The sequence below is a fragment of the Bombina bombina genome, chromosome 1, assembly GCF_027579735.1.
Source record: "Bombina bombina isolate aBomBom1 chromosome 1, aBomBom1.pri, whole genome shotgun sequence".
NCBI lineage: Eukaryota > Metazoa > Chordata > Amphibia > Anura > Bombinatoridae > Bombina > Bombina bombina.
Window position 1 is genome coordinate 1,584,559,343 of NC_069499.1, and position 20,253 is coordinate 1,584,579,595.

Below are 20,253 nucleotides of genomic sequence, written 5' to 3' on the forward strand. Positions count from 1 at the left end.
GGTCTTGTACACATCGTAGAAATGCCTCTTTCTTTATTAGGTTTGTTGATAACCTTGACAGATGAAATCTCCCTTGTGGAGGAGAAGTTTTGAAGTCCAGAAGGTATCCCTGAGATATGATCTCCAACGCCCAGGGATCCTGGACATATCTTGCCCAGGCCTGGGCGAAGAGAGAAAGTCTGACCCCCACTAGATCAGTTTCCGGATAGGGGGCCCTTTCTTCATGCTGTCTTAGGGGCAGAAGTAGGTTTTCTGGCCTGCTTGCCCTTGTTCCAGGACTGGTTGCCTTTCCAACCCTGTCTGTAACGAGTAGCAGTCCCTTCCTGTTTTGGAGCGGAGGAAGTTGATGCTGCTCCTGCCTTGAAATTACGAAAGGCACGAAAATTAGACTGTTTTGCCTTTGATTTGGCCCTGTCCTGAGGAAGGGTGTGACCCTTACCTCCAGTAATGTCAGCAATAATTTCTTTCAAGCCGGGCCCGAATAAGGTTTGCCCTTTGAAAGGAATATTAAGCAATTTTGATTTAGAAGTTACATCTGCTGACCAGGATTTAAGCCATAGCGCTCTGCGCGCCTGGATGGCGAATCCGGAGTTCTTAGCCGTTAGTTTGGTTAAATGCACAACGGCATCCGAAACAAATGCATTAGCTAGCTTAAGGGCTTTAAACTTGTTCATAATATCATCCAATGGTGCTGTGCAAATAGCCTCTTCCAGAGACTCAAACCAGAATGCCGCTGCAGCAGTGACGGGCGCAATGCATGCAAGGGGCTGTAATATAAAACCTTGTTGAACAAACATTTTCTTAAGGTAACCTTCTAATTTTTTATCCATTGGATCTGAGAAAGCACAACTATCCTCCACCGGGATAGTGGTACGCTTGGCTAAAGTAGAAACTGCTCCCTCCACCTTAGGGACCGTCTGCCATAAGTCTCGTGTGGTGGCGTCTATTGGGAACATTTTTCTAAATATCGGAGGAGGGGAAAAGGGCACACCGGGTCTATCCCACTATTGCTAATAATCTCTGTAAGCCTTTTAGGTATAGGAAAAACGTCAGTACACACAGGTACCGCATAGTATTTATCCAGCCTACATAATTTCTCTGGGATTGCAACCGTGTCGCAATCATTCAGAGCCGCTAACACCTCCCCTAGCAATACACGGAGGTTCTCAAGCTTAAATTTAAAATTTGAAATTTCTGAATCCGGTCTCCCCGGATCAGATCCGTCACCCACAGAATGAAGCTCTCCGTCCTCATGTTCTGCAAATTGTGACGCAGTATCGGACATGGCTATCGTGTCATCGGCGCGCTCTGTCCTAAACCCAGAGCTATCGCGCTTGCCTCTTAACTCAGGCAAATTAGATAATACTTCTTTCATAACATTAGCCATATCATGCAAAGTGATTTGTAAGGGCCTTGATGTACTTGGCGCCACAATGTCACGCACCTCCTGAGCGGGAGGCGAAGGTACTGACACGTGAGGAGAGTTAGTCGGCATAACTTCCCCCTCGTTGTCTGGTGATAATTTCTTTACCAGTAAAGACTGACTTTTATTTAAAGTAACATCAATACAATTGGTACACATATTTCTATTGGGCTCCACATTGGCTTTTAAACATAATGAACAAGTAGATTCATCTGTATCAGACATGTTTAAACAGACTAGCAATGAAGGCTAGCAAGCTTGGAAAAAATCTTTCAATAAATTTACAAGCAATAGAAAAAACGCTGCAGCGCTTTTAAAAACACAAAAAACTGTCACAGTTGAAATAACAATGAACTAATCAGTTATAGCCAACAATTTTAACAGTAAATGTATGAATTTAGCAGAGGATTGCACCCACTAGCAAACGGATGATTAACCCCTCAATACCCAAAAACGGATAATCAATTTATGATTTAACGCTTTTATCACAGTCAAACACACTGTCACAGGTCTGCTGTGACTGATTACCTCCCTCAAAAATGAATTTTGAAGACCCCTGAGCTCTCTGGAGACGTCCTGGATCAAGGAGGAAGAAGCAGGAAGACTGTGCTAGAATTTTAACTGCGCAACAAGGCGCTAAAAAAAGGCCCCTCCCACTCATATTACAACAGTGGGAGACCTGTTACAACGGTTTCTATGCAGAAATATACGTTAGCAATATGGAAAAAAATCATGCCCAAAAAGATTTATCACCAAAGTACCTCACAAAACGAATAACATGCCTGTAAACGTTTTAAAAACAACTTTCCAGTGTTATGCAAAGTTATCACTAAGCCTGCTACCAGTCGCTTCTACTGCAGTTAAGGCTCATACATTTATTTCAGTTTTAACAGTATTTTCTCAGTCAAATTCTAGTCCCTAGAAAATAACTCAACTGCGCATACATTTATCAGCCTGATAACAGTCGCTACTACTGCATTAAAGGCTGTACTTACATCATATGGGTAACAGCAGTGTTTTCTTAGTCAATTCCATTCCTCGAAAATATTACTGCACATACCTCATTTGCGGGGGACCCCGCATGCTATTCCCTTTTCTGAAGTTACCCCACTCCTCAGAATGTGCGAGAACAGCCAGTGGATCTTAGTTACGTCTGCTAAGATCATAGAAAACGCAGGCAGATTCTTCTTCTAAATACTGCCTGAGAGAAAAAACAGCACACTCCGGTGCCATTTTAAAATAATAAACTTTTGATTGAAGAATAATTAGGTAAAAAACTCCTATCTCCTCTCGCGACCTCCTTCTTTGTTGAGACTTGCAAGAGAATGACTGGATATGACATGTGAGGGGAGGAGCTATATAGCAGCTCTGCTTGGGTGATCCTCTTGCAACTTCCTGTTGGGAAGGAGAATATATCCCATAAGTAATGGATGACCCGTGGACTGAACACACTTAACAAGAGAAATGTATTTCTTTTTTTGACACGATGAGTCCACAGCCCGTCCTGTTCTTGTGGAACAGGTTGTAGGTTATTATAAACTTCAGACACCTCTGCACCTTGGTTTTTCCTTTCTTTCCTTAACTTCGATCGAATGACTGGAGTGGGAGGGAAGGGAGGAGCTATTTAACAGCTTTGCTGTGGTGCTCTTTGCCGCCTCCTGCTGACTAGGAGGTGAATATCCCATTAGTAATTAAGATGATCCGTGGACTCATCGTGTCAAAAAAAGAAATACATTTATCAGGTAAGCATAAATTTTCTTTTTTATTTTGTGTAATTTAGTGTTGTTGTTTTTTTGTAATTTAGATAATGTTGTTAATTTAATTTTATTGTAATGTTAGGTGTTAGTGTAACTCTGGTTAGGTTTTATTTTACAGGTAACTTTGTATTTATTTTAACTAGGTAGCTAGTAAATAGTTAATAACTATTTACTAACTAGCCTACCTAGTTAAAATAAATACAAACTTAGCTGTGAAATAAAAAAAAAACCTAAGCTAGATACAATATAACTATTAGTTATATTGTAGCTAGCTTAGGGTTTATTTTACATGCAAGTATTTCGTTTTAAATAGGAATTATTTTGTTATTAATAGTAGGTTTTATTTAGAATTATTTTAATTATATTAAAGTTAGGGGGTATTAGGGTTACATTAGGGTTAGACTTAGGGTTACGTTAGGGGTTAATATATTTATTTAGTGTTAGTGAGGCCAGAGGTTTAGGAGTTAATAACATTAGTATAGTGGCGGCGGCGGCGACGACGACGTTGGGGCTGGCAGATTAGGGGTTAATAAATTTATGTAGGTGGCGGCGACATTGGGGGCGGCAGATTAGGGGTTAATAAGTGTAATTTAGGTGTCGGCGATGTCGGGGGCATCAGATTAGGGGTGTTTAGACTTGGGGTTTATGTTAGGGTGATAGGTTTAAACATACATTTTTTTTCCCAATAAACATCAATAGGGCTGCGTTACGGAGCTTTACGCTCCGCGATTGCAGGTGTTAGGCTTTTTTTAAGCTGGCTCTCCCCATTGATGTCTATGGGGAAATTGTGCATGAGCACGTCAAGACACTGCTTGTATTTGGGTGCGGTATGGAGCTCAACGCAACCATATCACCCGCACAAGCCATTTTTTTTGCAAACCTGTAATAGCACGCTATGAAAGGTGAGCGGTGAAAATAACTTGCAAGTTACTAGCGAGACAGCCATAACGCAAAACTCGTAATCTGGCTGAATGTGATTATCATCTAGTTTTGTTTTCAGGCGGTACCTTAGCACAAGAGGATAATCACAACATTAATAATGAGCCCTCCATATAAATAGTTTGGGCACTCCTGAGCCTTAAAAGGACAGTATACTTTAAAAACTAAATTTATGCTTACCTGATAAATGTCTTTCTTTTGCTATGTACCGAGTCCACGGTTTCATCCTTACTTGTGGGATATTCTCCTTCCTAACAGGATGTGGCAAAGAGAGCACCACAGCAGAGCTGTCTATATAGCTCCCCCCTTAACTCAACCCCCCAGTCATTCGACCGACTATAAGGTGCAGAGGTGACTGAAGTTTTCAATAAAAAATACTATCTGTCTTGAATAGACAGGGCGGGCCGTAGACTCGGTACATTGCAAAAGAAAGAAATTTATCAGGTAAGCATGAATTTTGTTTTCTTTTGCAAGATGTACCGAATCCACGGTTTCATCCTTACTTGTGGGATACCAATACCAAAGCTTTAGGACACGGATGAAGGGAGGGACAAGACAGGAACCTAAACGGAAGGCACCACTGCTTGCAAAACCTCTCTCCCAAAAATAGCCTCCGAAGAAGCAAAAGTATCAAATTTGGAAAATTTGGAAAAGGTATGAAGAGACGACCAAGTCGCAGCCTTACAAATCTGTTCAACAGAAGAATAATTTTTAAAAGCCCATGTGGAAGGTACCGCTCTAGTAGAGTGAGCTGTAATTCTTTCAGGAGGCTGCTGTCCAGCAGTCTCATAAGCCAAACGGATGATGCTTTTCAGCCAAAAGGAAAGAGAGGTAGCCGTAGCCTTTTGACCCCTACGCTTTCCAGAATAGACAACAAACAAAGAAGATGTTTGACGAAAATCTTTGGTTGCCTGCAAATAAAACTTCAAAGCACGAACCACGTCCATGTTGTGCAACAGATGTTCCTTCTTAGAAGAAGGATTAGGACACAGAGAAGGAACAACAATTTCCTGATTGATATTCCTGTTAGTAACAACCTTAGGGAGGAACCCAGGTTTGGTACGCAAAACCACCTTATCAGCATGGAAAACAAGATAAGGCGAGTCACATTGTAATGCAGATAGTTCAGAAACTCTTCGAGCTGAAGAGATAGCAACTAGAAACATAACTTTCCAAGATAGAAGCTTAATATCTATGGAATGCATGGGTTCAAACGGAACCCCCTGAAGAACTTTAAGAACTAAATTTAGACTCCATGGCGGAGCAAAAGGTTTAAACACAGGCTTAATTCTAACTAAAGCCTGGCAAAAAGCCAGAACGTCTGGGACATCTGCCAGACGCTTGTGCAACAGAATAGACAAAGCAGATATCTGTCCTTTTAAGGAACTAGCGGACAATCCTTTCTCCAATCCCTCTTGGAGAAAAGACAAAATCCTTAGGAATCCTGACCTTACTCCATGAGTAGCCTTTGGATTTGCACCAAAAAAGATATTTACGCCATATCTTATAATAGATCTTCCTGGTGACAGGCTTTCGAGCCTGAATCAAGGTATCTATGACCGACTCCGAGAAACCCCTCTTTGATAAAATCAAGCGTTCAATCTCCAAGCAGTCAGTTGCAGAGAAATTAGATTTGGATGCTTGAATGGACCTTTAATCAAAAGGTCCCATCTCAGTGGCAGAGTCCATGGTGGCAGAGATGACATGTCCACCAGGTCTGCATACCAAGTCCTGCATGGCCACGCAGGCGCTATCAAAATCACCGAAGCTCTCTCCTGTTTGATTCTGGCAATCAGACGCGGGAGGAGAGGGAAAGGTGGAAACACATAAGCCAGGTTGAACGACAAGGGTACTGCTAGAGCATCTATCAGTACTGCCTGAGGATCCCTTGACCTGGATCCGTACGAGGAAGTTTGGCGTTCTGACGAGACGCCATCAGATCCAATTCTGGTGTGCCCCATAGCTGAACCAGTTGAGCAAACACCTCCGGATAGAGTTCCCACTCCCCCGGATGAAAAGTCTGATGACTTAGAAAATCTGCCTCCCAGTTCTCTACCGCTGGGATATAGATTGCTGAAAGATGGCAAGAGTGAGTCTCTGCCCATCGGATTATTCTGGAAACTTCTAACATCGCTAAGGAACTCCTTGTTCCCCCCTGATGATTGATATAAGCCACAGCAGTGATGTTGTCCGACTGAAATCTGATGAATCTGGCCGAAGCCAGCTGAGGCCACGCCTGAAGAGCATTGAATATCGCTCTTAATTCCAGAATATTTATCGGTAGGAGGGTCTCCGCCTGAGTCCACAAACCCTGTGCTTTCAGGGAATTACAGACTGCACCCCAGCCCAGTAGGCTGGCGTCTGTCGTCACTATAACCCCCGCTGTCCTGCGGAAACACATTCCCCGGGACAGGTGATCCTGTGACAACCACCAAAGAAGAGAGTCTCTGGTCTCTTGATCCAGGTTTATCTGAGGAGATAAATCTGCATAATACCCATTCCACTGTCTGAGCATGGATAGTTGCAGTGGTCTGAGATGTAAGCGAGCATATGGAACTACGTCCATTGCCACTACCATTAGTCCGATTACCTCCATACACTGAGCCACTGACGGCCGAGGAATGGAATGAAGAGCTCGGCAGGTGGTCAAAATCTTTCATTTCCTGACCTCCGTCAGAAATATTTTCATGTCCACCGAGTCTATCAGAGTCCCTAGAAATGAAACTCTTGTGAGAGGGGAAAGAGAACTCTTTTTTACGTTCATCTTCCACCCATGAGATCTTAGAAAGGCCAACACTAAGTCCGTGTGAGACTTGGCTAGTTGGAAAGTCGACGCTTGAATTAGGATGTCGTCTAGATAAGGCACCACTGCTATGCCCCGCGGCCTTAGGACCACCAGAAGGGACCCTAGCACCTTTGTGAAGATTCTTGGCGCCGTGGCCAACCCGAAGGGAAGAGCCATAAACTGGTAATGCTTGTCCAGAAAGGCAAACCTGAGGAATTGGTGATGATCTTTGTGGATAGGAATGTGTAGATACGCATCCTTTAAGTCCACGGTGGTCATATATTGACCCTCCTGGATCATTGGTAAAATAGTCCGAATGGTCTTCATCTTGAAGGATGGGACTCTTAGGAATTGGTTTAGGATCTTGAGATCTAGAATTGGTCTGAAGGTTCCCTCTTATTTGGGAACTACAAACAGATTGCGATTCTCTTGCAACCCAGGTAGTTTAGATAAAACCTCTGTGAGGGTAGTATTCATAACTGAGGCCATATCTTGCAAGGTGAAAGAATTAGACGCACTAGAGGTACTTGGCGTCACTTGTGCAGGCGTTACTGGTTGTGACACTTGGGGAGCACTAGATGCCAAAAACTGATTTCCTTCTGTCTGAGAATCATCCAGTGCCAAACTCTTATAAATCAAAATATGCTGTCTGCAATGTATAGACATATCAGTACAAGTGGGACACATTCTAAGAGGGGGTTCCACAATGGCTTCTAAACAAATTGAGCAATGAGTTTCCTCAGTGTCAGACATGTTGAACCGGCTAGTAATGAGACAAGCAAGCTTGGAAAACACTTTATTTAATGAAAAAACAACAATTTTCAAAAACAGTACTGTGCCTTTAAGAGAAAAAAAGGCATACACAAACTGCAAAACTGCTTAAAATTACCTCAAATGTTCCGAAATTTTTGTAGTAGACTCACTAAGCTTTAGTAAAATTGCACCACAAGCAATTTAACAATTAACCCCCAAATATGAAAACCGGATTGACAAAGTGCCAAAGACCGGTAAAACCCCTGTCAGCACCTTGCCACAGCTCTGCTGTGGCGCCTACCTGCCCTTAGGGATTGATAATGTGGGGATAAAGCTTTGATTAGGCCCAAGAAGTTCACCAGGACCCTCCGGTGTTGTAGCTTGCTGCTTGTCTAGAGAAAACAACTGTGCAACTGAGGCGCGAAAATAGGCCCCACCCATCTCACTCGATGTTACTAAGGCCTTGTAATCTACCAAGCGTTTTAACAGCCTTGTGGGTTATAAAAACCCCAAAAAGCCAAGTGTACCCTCAATACAGTTGTCCCTTCAAGTAATATAAACAGCACTCCCAGAACACACAAACGTTTGCTATATATCATTCAAACTGAGTGTCCCATAAGTTTAGCCCTTTATGCCAGCTAGTAATGCCCCTTATAAGACTAGGATTACTGCTTACCCATCCCCTAATGGGGATACTGTCAGCCTTTCTGAATTATCACAGTCTCTCCAGAAAAAATGACTGAACATACCTCATTGTTGTATAGCAAGAAACCGTTCCTCACACTGAAGTTTTCCTGTACTCCTCAGCTTCTGTGGGAACAGCAGTGGACCTTAGTTACAAATGCTCTAGGCAGAAACCTTAGTTACGTCATCCTCTAGGCAGAAATCTGCATCTATCTCCTGCCTGAGAGTAAATAGTACACACCGGTACCATTTAAAAATAACAAACTCTTGCTTGAAGAAAAATAAAAACTAACAGTTTATCACCTCTTTCACTTTACCCTTCCTGCTTAGAGCCGGCAAAGAGAATGACTGGGGGGTGGAGTTAAGGGGGGAGCTATATAGACAGCTCTGCTGTGGGTGCTCTCTTTGTCACTTCCTGTTAGGAAGGATAATATCCCACAAGTAAGGATGAAACCGTGGACTCGGTACATCATGCAAAAGAAATAGTTTTTTCCTTAATGTGTTTCCAATTACTTTTTTTACCAGCTGCAGAGTATAAAATGTAAGAGATTTGCTTTTTTAAGGTTAATTTGTGTATATGAATTAGCTGTTTTTGAAGCCACAACCTAATAAAATGGGTTGAGCTTGTAGGTATAATCAGATCTCATCACATTGTGTACATATACATGCTTTTGGTCTGTAAACCAAAGACTAATATTTGGAGAGAAAAATGGAAAATTAACATTTTATTACCTTATCTCTTCTATACCCCACTGGGAATGTAGTTTCACCTGCTGGTTGTGTTTATACAGCTCATCTATCCTGTGCTTTCCCCAAACCACCTCAGAGAGGTGTAAGAATTCTGCAGGTTTTAAGACCTTGCAACATGTTGCCGATTGACTGCTTAGGGCTGTGCACAAGAACATTTACACCTGGTCCTAATTGGCCACAACAAAGAAATCTACTCATAATTAGCAAAAACAACAACACACTGCTTAGAAAACAGTTTGTTTTACACAGCTGGAGAGGGAGCTGTAATATGTATTTCAGGAATGGAAAATGACTGATAGGTTTACAGGTAAGCAGGTTAAAAGCACCTGGAGCCCAATTATATCATCACACGGCGCCTTAAGTCATAAAGCTTTCTACAGAGTGGAAAACAAAAGGCTTACAGTAAACTTCTTTTTTTTAAACCTCTTCATTTAACTTTTAAGGTCTCACCAGGCAGGGGAACCACAGTGCTGCAAAAAATGACATCTTAATTCCCTTGCTCGGCAAATCATCTCCGATTATATATTTTTTATTGCCCCAGAACATAAAAGCACCACTTTGCTAAATATTAACAATGTACTTGATTAAAAACTAAACCCTGAAAAATGAGGATATACAGAGCAGTACAGCCTGCTGGTGTGACTTCCTAACACAATCACTGCATAGAGAGAACTTGCGTAGAACAGTTTCTGGCTTCTGTGTTTTGTTGGCAACACCAGAGAACCTGGCTAAGAACTTCAGTAACAAACCCCAGAAGGCAGCGCCTTCAGATGATATAGCTGAAGATTTATAGCTATTTGTTATAGTAAAAAAAATCCCCAAGTATACCAAGTATTTCATCCAAACAAATCCTTTGTGGTAGCTGCCAGTGCCATCTATTCCCAGTCCCCCATGCTTGCAGCGCAAGAGTAACACCAGTTACATGCCGCTGTTACCTGCTGCAGTTTGCCTTTCAACATAAATCGCGGCAGAGCCCCCAGGGCAAGCGAGAAGCCGCAGCGAGTCATTTCTTCAGGTGACTGTAGCTCTGTGATGTATTGCGTCACAATGTCATCTAAGCAAAAAGGGAACATAAGTGAATATAACACATGCATCGCTGGGGGAAAAGCCTAGTAATGATAATACACAAAAACAGTATCTGCTATAATATGCAGTTATTGACATTATCGTACACATATCATTGTGACAGCTGCTATGAACCTCCTCCTTGGTTACGCTATTGTCTGTTGCATATGGTCGCCTCTAGCCATAAATAAACTGATACCAACAAACAGAAGATAAAGAAAGATATACGTAATGAACACAGCAGCCTGTAGACTATTCATAGTGCTTCTGAGATTTCTCTTTTTTATTCAGAGAAATGTCAATAATAACAACAAGAGCAAATTTGTAGATAACATCGGTAAATAGCATAACAATTTCAATGTATTACATTTTACATAATAGATACATTCAGAGGAAGGGGTATGCAAATTAGTATAATCCAATGTCCATGAGTGTACAAGGCCCCCTCGGACCAACTAGTAGGGATCATTACAGATCCGACTTATATAAAAGGATAATTTGCTATCTATTTATTGGGATGAAACAGCAGTATACACATTTGGCATGAGGCCATGAGAGAGCTGTCATTACCAACACCATAATGTACCCATTGTGTATGTAAATATAGGTCATTAAATTAGTCTTTTCCAGGTTGTGCTGAGTTATAAAATAAGATTAGGGAAGGGGGAAAGGGGGAAAAAAAAAAGAGAGGGGTAGGGGGAAATGGGATTGGAAAAGGTGGTTTCATATTAAGGGAGGGGATAGGGTTAGGGCAGATAAGAGGGAGGTAGAAGAGGTTGTTTAGAGATCCTTAGAGCGTTATAGGATTTAGCTATTATAGAGGTATAATATATGTAGGAGGGGTGGGGCAGAAGGGGTGAAGTTTACAGTTAGGGTTTACTCCGGACCGTATGCCCAGATCCCAATCTGGAGGTCCTCCGACCCATGTATGTGGGAAACATATGATTCCATTGTCTTCACAAATCGCAGAATATCCACCACTTGATCCCAGGAAGGTGAGGTTCGTTGAAGCCACATTCGGGCTATAGCCAATTTTATGGCTAGAAATAGGTAGATACAGAATAATTTCTGAGGCAGAGTCAGAGTTGTGGGCAATAAGTGGAATAGAGCAGAACTCGGTGATAGGAGTACCTGTATACCCTTCATGGTACAATACTGGGCAGCACGCTGCCAAAGTGGTTGAATTTGCGGGCAAGACCACCAAATATGCTGTGGAGTCCCCAGTGCTTTGCAGCCTCTCCAACAGCTAGGGGAGTTAACAGGTGAAATTTTGAACAGACGGATAGGCGTCATGTGCCATTGTAGAAGAATTTTGAGGAACAACTCATATAAGGTTGTACAGTGTACAGCTTTCTTGGTTAGTTGGGTTGCAGTCCTCCAGAGTTGGGGTTCATGCGTGAGAGCTAGGGAAGATTCACAATGTCTTACTGGGGGAGATTTGTGAAAGACCGGGGGATTCAAGATGTCTAAGTATGATAGGGACAGCAATCTCTTAGAAGGAAGTGCTGAATTCCACCTCATCTCCCATCTAGTTTTGGTTCTTAAAGGGGCGTTATCAAAACCCCATGATCTGAGGAGGCTACGTAGGCTCCAGAATTCGAAGTGTAGGATTGAAGGTGGGTTAAACTTCCGAAGGAAGGCTTGGAGGGTAAGCAGTTTGTCACCCACATAGAGATCTGCAACCTTGGTCAGACCTATATTAGACCAGATCTGAGATTTCTCTTTTAACTAATAGTTTTCATTCCTGTAAGATTTCTGTGCCCACAAAGTGGGAAGCAGAACATAGTATTTGCCACTTTCCTTTTAGTTAGAAATCACAGATTTATAGGTAGAACAGAGTGAATTGGTATCAGTCAACACTTGAGCATCTCAGGTGTAAAGATAGTTACAGATCAGTTCAACCACATAAGAAGTACTGGCATACCACAGGAAATTACAGCACATGAGAAGTACTGGCATCCCACAGGAAATTACACCACATGAGAAGTACTGGCATCCCACAGGAAATTACAGCACATGAGAAGTACTGGCATCCCACAGGAAATTACACCACATGAGAAGTACTGGCATCCCACAGGAAATTACACCACATAAGAAGTACTGGCATCCCACAGGAAATTACAGCACATGAGAAGTACTGGCATCCCACAGGAAATTACACCACATGAGAAGTACTGGCATCCCATAGGAAATTACACCACATGAGAAGTACTGGCATCCCACAGGAAATTACAGCACATGAGAAGTACTGGCATCCCACAGGAAATTACAGCACATGAGAAGTACTGGCATCCCACAGGAAATTACACCACATGAGAAGTACTGGCATCCCACAGGAAATTACAGCACATGCCAGTAACTTGACAGACAATGTTAATACACAAAAGTAAAGAAACATCAAAAATAGATAAAAGCTAAACCATCCTGACCAATACTATATTAATGAAGCACGACATTTATGTTTTTCATTAACAGAATAAGCTTACAGTTTGTAAATATTACATCTATATATTAATTCATATCGGGAAGAAGCATAAATAAAATCATTTCATTGGTATTTAGCCAATCTAGTTTAGTTTATCAACTGGAACATTACAAATACAGGGAGCAATTAACTTGAAATTTAAGCTTACCTGATAAATGTATTTATTTCTCAACACGGTGAGTCCACGGATCATCATCAATTACTGTTGGGAATATCACTCCTGGCCAGCAGGAGGAGGCAAAGAGCACCACCGCAAAGCTGTTAAATATCACTCCCCTACCCACAATCCCCCAGTCATTCGACCAAAGGGAAAGGAGAGAAAGGAATTAAAACAAGGTGCAGAGGTGCCTGAGGTTTATATAAAAAGAAACTGTCTGAATACAGGGTGGGCCGTGTACTCGCCGTGTCAAGAAATAAATAAATTTATCAGGTAAGCATACATTTTGTTTTCTTTCTAATGATACGGTGAGTCCAAAGCTCATCATCAATTATTGTTGGGAACCAATACCCAAGCCAGAGGACACCGATGATAAGGGAGGGACAAGACAGGAACCTAAACAGAAGGCACCACTGCTTGAAGAACCTTTATCCCAAAAGAAGGTAAAAGTATCAAATTCATAGAATTTGGAAAAGTGTGCAAAGATGACCAAGTTGCAGCCTTGCAAATCTATTCCACAGAAGCTTCATTTTTGAAGGCCCAGGAAGAAGAAACAGCCCTTGTGGAATGAGCTGTGATTTTCTCAGGAGGTTGCTGTCCAGCAGTCTCTTATGCCAAGCGAATAACGCTCTTCAGCCAAAGGGAAAGTGAAGTAGCCGTAGCTTTCTGAGCCTTGTGTTTCCCAGAAAAGCAAACAAACAATGCAGAAGACTGACAAAAGTCAGTAAAAATGTTAGTGCTCGTACAACATTCAGATTATGTAACAAGCGTTCTTTGTGAGAAGAAAGATTAGGACACAAAGAAGGTACAACGATTTCCTGATTAATATTCTTGACTGAAACAACCTTGGGCAGGAAACCAAACTTAGTACGCAGAACCACCTTATCAGAGTGAAATATAAGATAAGGGGAATCACACTGTAAAGCAGAGAGTTCAGAAACTCTCCAAGCAGAGGACATAGCAACAAGAAACAAAACTTTCCAAGATAACATCCTAATATCTAAAGAATACATAGGCTCAAACTGAGCCTGTTGTAAAACTTTTAGAACAAGGTTAAGACTCCATAGAGGAGCAACAGGTTTAAACATAGGACAAATTCTTACCAAGGCCTGACCAAATGATTGCACGTCTGGAACATCCGCCAAGCGCTTATGTAACAAAACGGACAATGCCGAAATCTGACCCTTTAGAGTACTTGCCGACAAACCCTTCTCCAGACCATCCTGGAGAATGGACAAAATCCTAGGAATCCTTACTCTTTTCCAAAAGTATCCTTTGGATTAACACCAATACAAGTATTTACATCAGATCTTATGGTAAATCCTGCGGGTCACAGGCTTACAAGCCTGTATATCAAGGTCTTAATGACCGATAACACGCAGTCAGCTTCAGAGAAATGAGATTTGGATGAAGGAAGGGACCCTGAAGTAGAAGGTCCTTCCTCAAGGTGCAAAGGATGACATTTCCACTAGGTCTGCATACCAAATCCTGCAAGGCCACGCCGGGACTATGAGAATTACAGACACCCTCTCCTGCTTGATTCGAGCAATGACTCTTGGAAGGAGAGTGAACGGAGGAAACAGGTATGCTAGACTGAAGTTCCAAGGAACTGCCAGAGCAAGGATCAGAAATGCCTGCGGATCTCGGAAGTGTGGCATTCTGACGAGAAGCCATGAGGTGCAACTCCGGCTGCCCCCACTTGAGGGTCAAGCTGGAAAAAACATCAGAATGAAGTTCCCACTCCCCAGGATGAAAAGTCTGTCTGCTCAGAAAATCTCCTTCCCAATTGTCCACTCCTGGGATGTGGATCGTAGAAAGAAAGTAGTTGTGGGTCTCCGCCCACTGAATAATTCGGGCCACCTCTGTCATGGCCAAATAACTCCGAGTTCCCCCCTGGTGGTTGATGTAGACCACCGAGGTTATGTTGTCCGACTGGAATCTGAAAAACCGGGATAAGGCTAACTGAGGCCAGGCCAGAAGAGCATTGAAGATTGCTCTCAGCTCCAAGATGTTTATGGGCAGGACTGACTCCTGGGTCCATAAGCCCTGAGCCTTCAACTAGCCCCATACTGCTCCCCAACCTAGAAGGCTGGCATCCGTGGTCACCATCACCCAGGAGGGTCTGCGGAAGCAAGTACCCTGGGAGAGATGATCCTGAGAAAGCCACCATGGAAAAGAGAGTCTATTGATGCCTGATCTAGATCTACATGCGGAGACAGGTCCGTATAGTCCCGGTTCCATTGTCTGAGCATGCATAACTGCAGAGGACTGAGATGGAACCGAGCAAACGGAATGATGTCCATGGAAGCCACCATCAGACCGATTACCTCCATACATTGAGCCACTGACGGATGTGCAGAGGACTGAAGGGCAAAAGAAGAGTAAAAAATCTTTCTTTTTCTGACCTCCGTCAGAAAAATCTTCATTAACAGGGAGTCTATTATGGTCCCCAAAAATACAACCCTTGTAGCTGAAACCAGAGAACTTTTTTCCCGATTCACCTTCCATCCGTGGGATCGAAGACAAGACAACAAGATCTCTGTATGAGATTCTGCTTGTTGAAAAGATGGCGCCTGAACCAGAATGTCGTCAGATAAGGTGCCACTGCAATGACCCGAGATCAAACCACAGCTAAAAGAGCCCCCGGAACCTTTGAAAAAATTCTGGGAGCTGTGGCAAGGCCGAATGGAAGGGTCACGAACTGGAAATGATTGTAGAAAAAAGCTAATCTCAGAAACTTGTGATGATCCCTGTGAATGGGAACATGAAGGTATGCATCCTTTAGGTCTATGGTTGTCATGAACTGACCCTCTTGTACCAAGGGAAGAATGGAGAGTATAGTAACTCTGATAAACTTGTTTAACCATTTTAGGATTGGTCGAAAAGTTCCCTCCTTTTTGGGAACTACGAACAGATTTGAGTAAAATCCCAGACCCCTTTCCTGAAAGGAAACTTGAACTGTTACCCCCAGGGCGGCAAAGTCCTTGACACAATGTAAGAATGCCTCTCTTTTTATCTGGTCTACAGATAATCTGGAGAGGAGAAACCTGCCTCTGGGAGGAAAAGATTTGAAGTCTATTTTGTATCCCCTGTGAGACAATGTCCACTGCCCAGGGATCCGATATATCTCTTATCCAAGCCTGGGAAATAAGATAGAGTCTGTCCCCTACAAGATCTGCTCCCGGATCGGGGGCAAACCCTTCATGCTGACTTGGAATCAGCTGAATGCTTTTTAGATTGATTTCCCTTATTCCAGGACTGGTTGGGCTTCCAGGAAGGCGAGGAAGACTTGCCTTTAAAGTTACGAAAGGAACGAAAATTACTCTGACGTCCCTTCTGCTCATTCTTTTTATCTTGAGGAAGAAAAGAACCCTTCCCTCCAGTAATATTGGAAATAATTTCCACCAAACCAGGTCCAAACAAGGTCTTACCCTTGTAAGGAATAGCCATTAGCTTAGATTTAGATGAAACATCCACAGACCAGGACTTCAACCACAAGGCCGTGCGGCTAGGACCGCAAAACCAGAAATTTTGCCTCCCAGTTTAATAACCTGTAACGAAGCAATTGGCTAACTTGAGAGCCTTAATCCTGTTCTGGATCTCATCAAAAGGGGTATCTGTCTGAAAAGATTCAGACAACGCATCAAACCAGTAAGCTGCAGCGCTGGTAACAGTGGCGATACACACCGCAGGTTGCCATTGTAGACCCTGGTGGAAATGCATCTTTTTTAGTAAAGCCTCCAATTTTTTATCCATTGGATCTTTAAAACAACAACTATCCTATATGGGAATAGTAGTCCTCTTGGCTAAAGTGGAGATCGCTCCTTCTACCTTAGGAACCGTCTGCCACGACTCCTTAATAGAATCCGCTAAAGGAAACATCTTCTTAAAAATAGGAGATGGAGAAAAGGGAATACCAGGTCTTTCCTATTCTCGAGCAATAATCTCTGCAGCACGGTCAGAAACCGGAAAAACCTCCACCGTGGAGGGAACATCAAAATATTTGTTCAATTTACTAGACTTTTTAGGATTGACAACGATAGTTGTGTGGGAGTCGTCCAAAGTAGCCAAAACCTCCTTAAGTAATAAGGGAAGGTGTTCTAGCTTAAATCTGAAGAATACCACTTCAGCATCAGAAGAAGGAATTACACTGTCTGAGTCTGAGATTTCCCCCTCAGATGCTACCGACATTTCTTCTCTCTCAGGCTTATGGGAAGGGACACTCTGGATAGCTAGAACTTGATCCTTACTATTTCATTAAATTTAATTTTATGCCTTCCCTACAACATGGGGAAAGCTGACAAGGCCTCAGATACCACAAGGGATACCTGGGAAGCAATGTCTTGTAGAGAAAATCCTACAGGATTGCAAGAGGAAACACAGGGCACTGTATGTGGAGACTGAAAAAGTTGGGACGCTTGAGGAGAAAGCTGCGGCATATCTGCAACAGAAGACCCCTGAACAGCATTTGCCTGGGATAATGGTGGCTCATGGTCAAATATTTTATCTCTAAAAGTTCTTAAAGATATCTCAATGCAAGAGGAACAAAAAGGAACTGGGGGTTCCACCTTCGCATTAAAACATAACTGAAAAGTAGCAACTTCGCCTGGGATAATGGTTTGATCCATCTTATGTAATAAATAAGGATAAAGTGTAAAAATGTATTTATTTGAAAATAAAAAATAAATGTGTACTGTGTCTTTAAATAAAAATGTGCGTTAGCGCAACAAATCAAATAGACCTCAGGCTACCTATACACCTCAGTAGCTTTACTGAGGTGCCTACCTGTCCTGCAGCTCACAGAGTGACTTCCCTCACAGAAGAAACAATCCCCTTTTCAAATAAATAACGGTTACAAGTATAAAAACTACTATAACACACTGAGCCACCATAAATCACCTCACAGTATTAATGCCCAAACTGCCAAAAAAAAAGAAACCCCAAACATGAAGGTTTAATAAAGTCCCATACTAAATAAGACAGCTTTTAGCTGTAACAAGTGTCCGCAATCTCCTTGCAAAAGGAAATTAAGATGGCACTTACCTGAAAGTGCTGTCCGACATCAGGACAGCTCACCTGGTTTGAGAGGGTGCAGCACCTCACATGGACCTGTGAAGAGAGAAAAACTGAGTAAAACTACTCAGGTTTTCTAGTTAGGGCAGCAGATTTTTGAGAAAATGCAGTGAGGATTGTACCTCACAAGTACTCAAGTGCTCAAAAATCACCACTGCCCTACTGAAGAGACTGATGTGGACTAGGCTAGACCCCAGAAAGGAAAAGAGTAAGCATACTCTGCTAAAAAAATAATAATCTTGATTGAAGAAAACATCTCATCAGACACCTAAACGTCACCTCCTCCTTGCACTACAGGCAAAGAGAATGACTGGGGGATTGTAGGTAGGGGAGTGATATCTAACCGCTTTGCTGTGGTGCTCTTTGCCGCCTCCTGCTGTCCAGGAGTGATTTTCCTAACAGAAATTGATGATGATCCGTGGACTCACCGTGTAATTAGAAAGAAATACCTTTTAATTTATGATCCATTTAGCACATTTTTTTTTTTTTTTTTTTTTTTTAATTTTCAAATAAACTTTATTGAATCATATAAAAAAAAATACAACAACATGAATAACAGCCTTCAGGTGAACATTTTTGTTTTGTTATTTTGTTTCACTTTACAATATATGAAAGCTGTAGAAAACAATGATCAACAGTAAGCAAAAGATATTGTGTAGCAGACCTGAGTCTACAGCAGTGGTCATTGATAAGTATGGCATATGTTGTAGCCATGGAAGTAATGATTAATACTATTGTGTGTACGAATAAGTATATAGCTATGGGAAGGGCTTATGAATGCAGTAATTTATCAGAGTTAAAGAGGACATGCCGGGTCAGAAGAGAAGTAAAAATGAGGGAAAAAAAAGAAAGGGAAACTAAAGAAAGCGGGAAATCAAGAGGGGGAAGAAGAGGTCAGGAAATACTTAGGTCAAGCTGGCTCTGCCACTTCAATAGGTTCTAGTCTATCCGATTGATTTCCATAGCTCCCATGCTTGACAGTGCAGATTATTTTTGTTGTTTACAGTAAAAGGTAGTCCATGGTTTTATTGATATCATTCCAGTTAGGAAGTGCAGTCTGTTTCCAAAGACGGGCGATAGCTAGTTTGACAGCCGTCAGTATATAAACGCTAAGGAGACGCACTGGAGAGAGAGGAGACCCAATATGCAAATGAAATAGTACAGTCTGTGGTTTAGACCATAGGGCAGGGTCCAAGTTAGTGCATCTATGGGACAGCCTATTCCAGAGGGGCTGCAAAGTGGGGCATTCCCACCACACATGTGCTGGCGATCCTACATGTCCACAACCCCTCCAGTACAGTAGGGAGTTTAGGGGGATATTTTAAAAAGCCTCAGAGGGGTCAAGTGCCACTGCATACATATTTTAGGATATAGCTCCATTAATGTAATGCAGTGGAGACCCCGTTTAGTGACCAGGACAGCTTTAGACCAATCATCAGGGGTGGCGTGGCGTGAAATTTCAGGTCTCTTTCCCATTAAATAATATAGGCCGACTTAAAGTAAGTAGGAAGGTTGAGAACATCACTATAAGAGACTGACAGTGCTCTAGGAATTCTTTTGGCTGTGCGCCAGCATTGCTCCCATCTCGTGGGAGCCCGTAGGGGAAAAGCTGTAAATCCCCACGAATGAAGAAGACTCCTCAGTCTCCAGAATTCAAACTGTAAGAGTTGGGAAGGTTGGAATGTGGAAAAGAAATTTGCAAAGCTGGTTAGCCGTCCATTCGGGAAGAGATCCTGAATACTTACAACGCCATGAGAGCGCCATATGGAGGGGTGCGAGTCTTTAAGGGCTCAAAGTAAGTAAATAGCGTGTGAACTGGGGAGTGGCAATTTGAGGCAGAGAGCGGATTGTATCCCAGAATTTTAAAGCTGAAAGGACTATATAATTTTGGATGTTAAAAGAGACTCTTGCGTGCTCAGGAATCCACAATAAGTCCGAGAGTGCTAGCGAGTCCAGCAGAGTAGATTGCTCCAGAATCCACCATTTGTAATCCAAAATTTCGGAATTACATTGGGAGAATATGGGCCAGCCTAGAGGCTTTGTGGTAACATGCCAAGTTGGGAGCGCTAGCGCCCCCACTTAGTAGTGGTTGCTGTAGGATTCTAGTGGCCACTCTTGGATGTTTGTACTTCCAGATGAACTTGTTACATAGGAGTTGAAATTTCCCAATGAGGGATTTGGGTATAGGAATCGGTAAAGTGCTGAAAAGGTAGGTGAGCTTAGGAAGGAGGGTCATTTTAAAGGCTGCTACTCTACCTAGATATGAAATGCTTGGAACATTCCAGTGCTCAACGGATTTCTGAAAGGAGTGGGTAAAAATTAGATTTGACAACAGTCGAGATCATTTAGTACATTTCTATGTCTGTTTATGGCCTAGTAACC

The 20,253-nt window shown here is 42.4% G+C and overlaps 1 protein-coding gene across 1 annotated transcript in view; it reads right to left on the reverse strand.

Annotated features, from left to right (window-relative positions):
• Window positions 1-20,253, reverse strand: part of TBCD (tubulin folding cofactor D) — a 1,563,032-nt gene that overhangs the window by 670,479 nt on the left and 872,300 nt on the right. Inside the window, exon 29 of the mRNA XM_053710319.1 lies at window positions 10,027-10,145. Coding sequence (XP_053566294.1) covers window positions 10,027-10,145 — 119 coding nt within the window. The remainder of the gene's footprint in view (window positions 1-10,026; window positions 10,146-20,253) is intronic.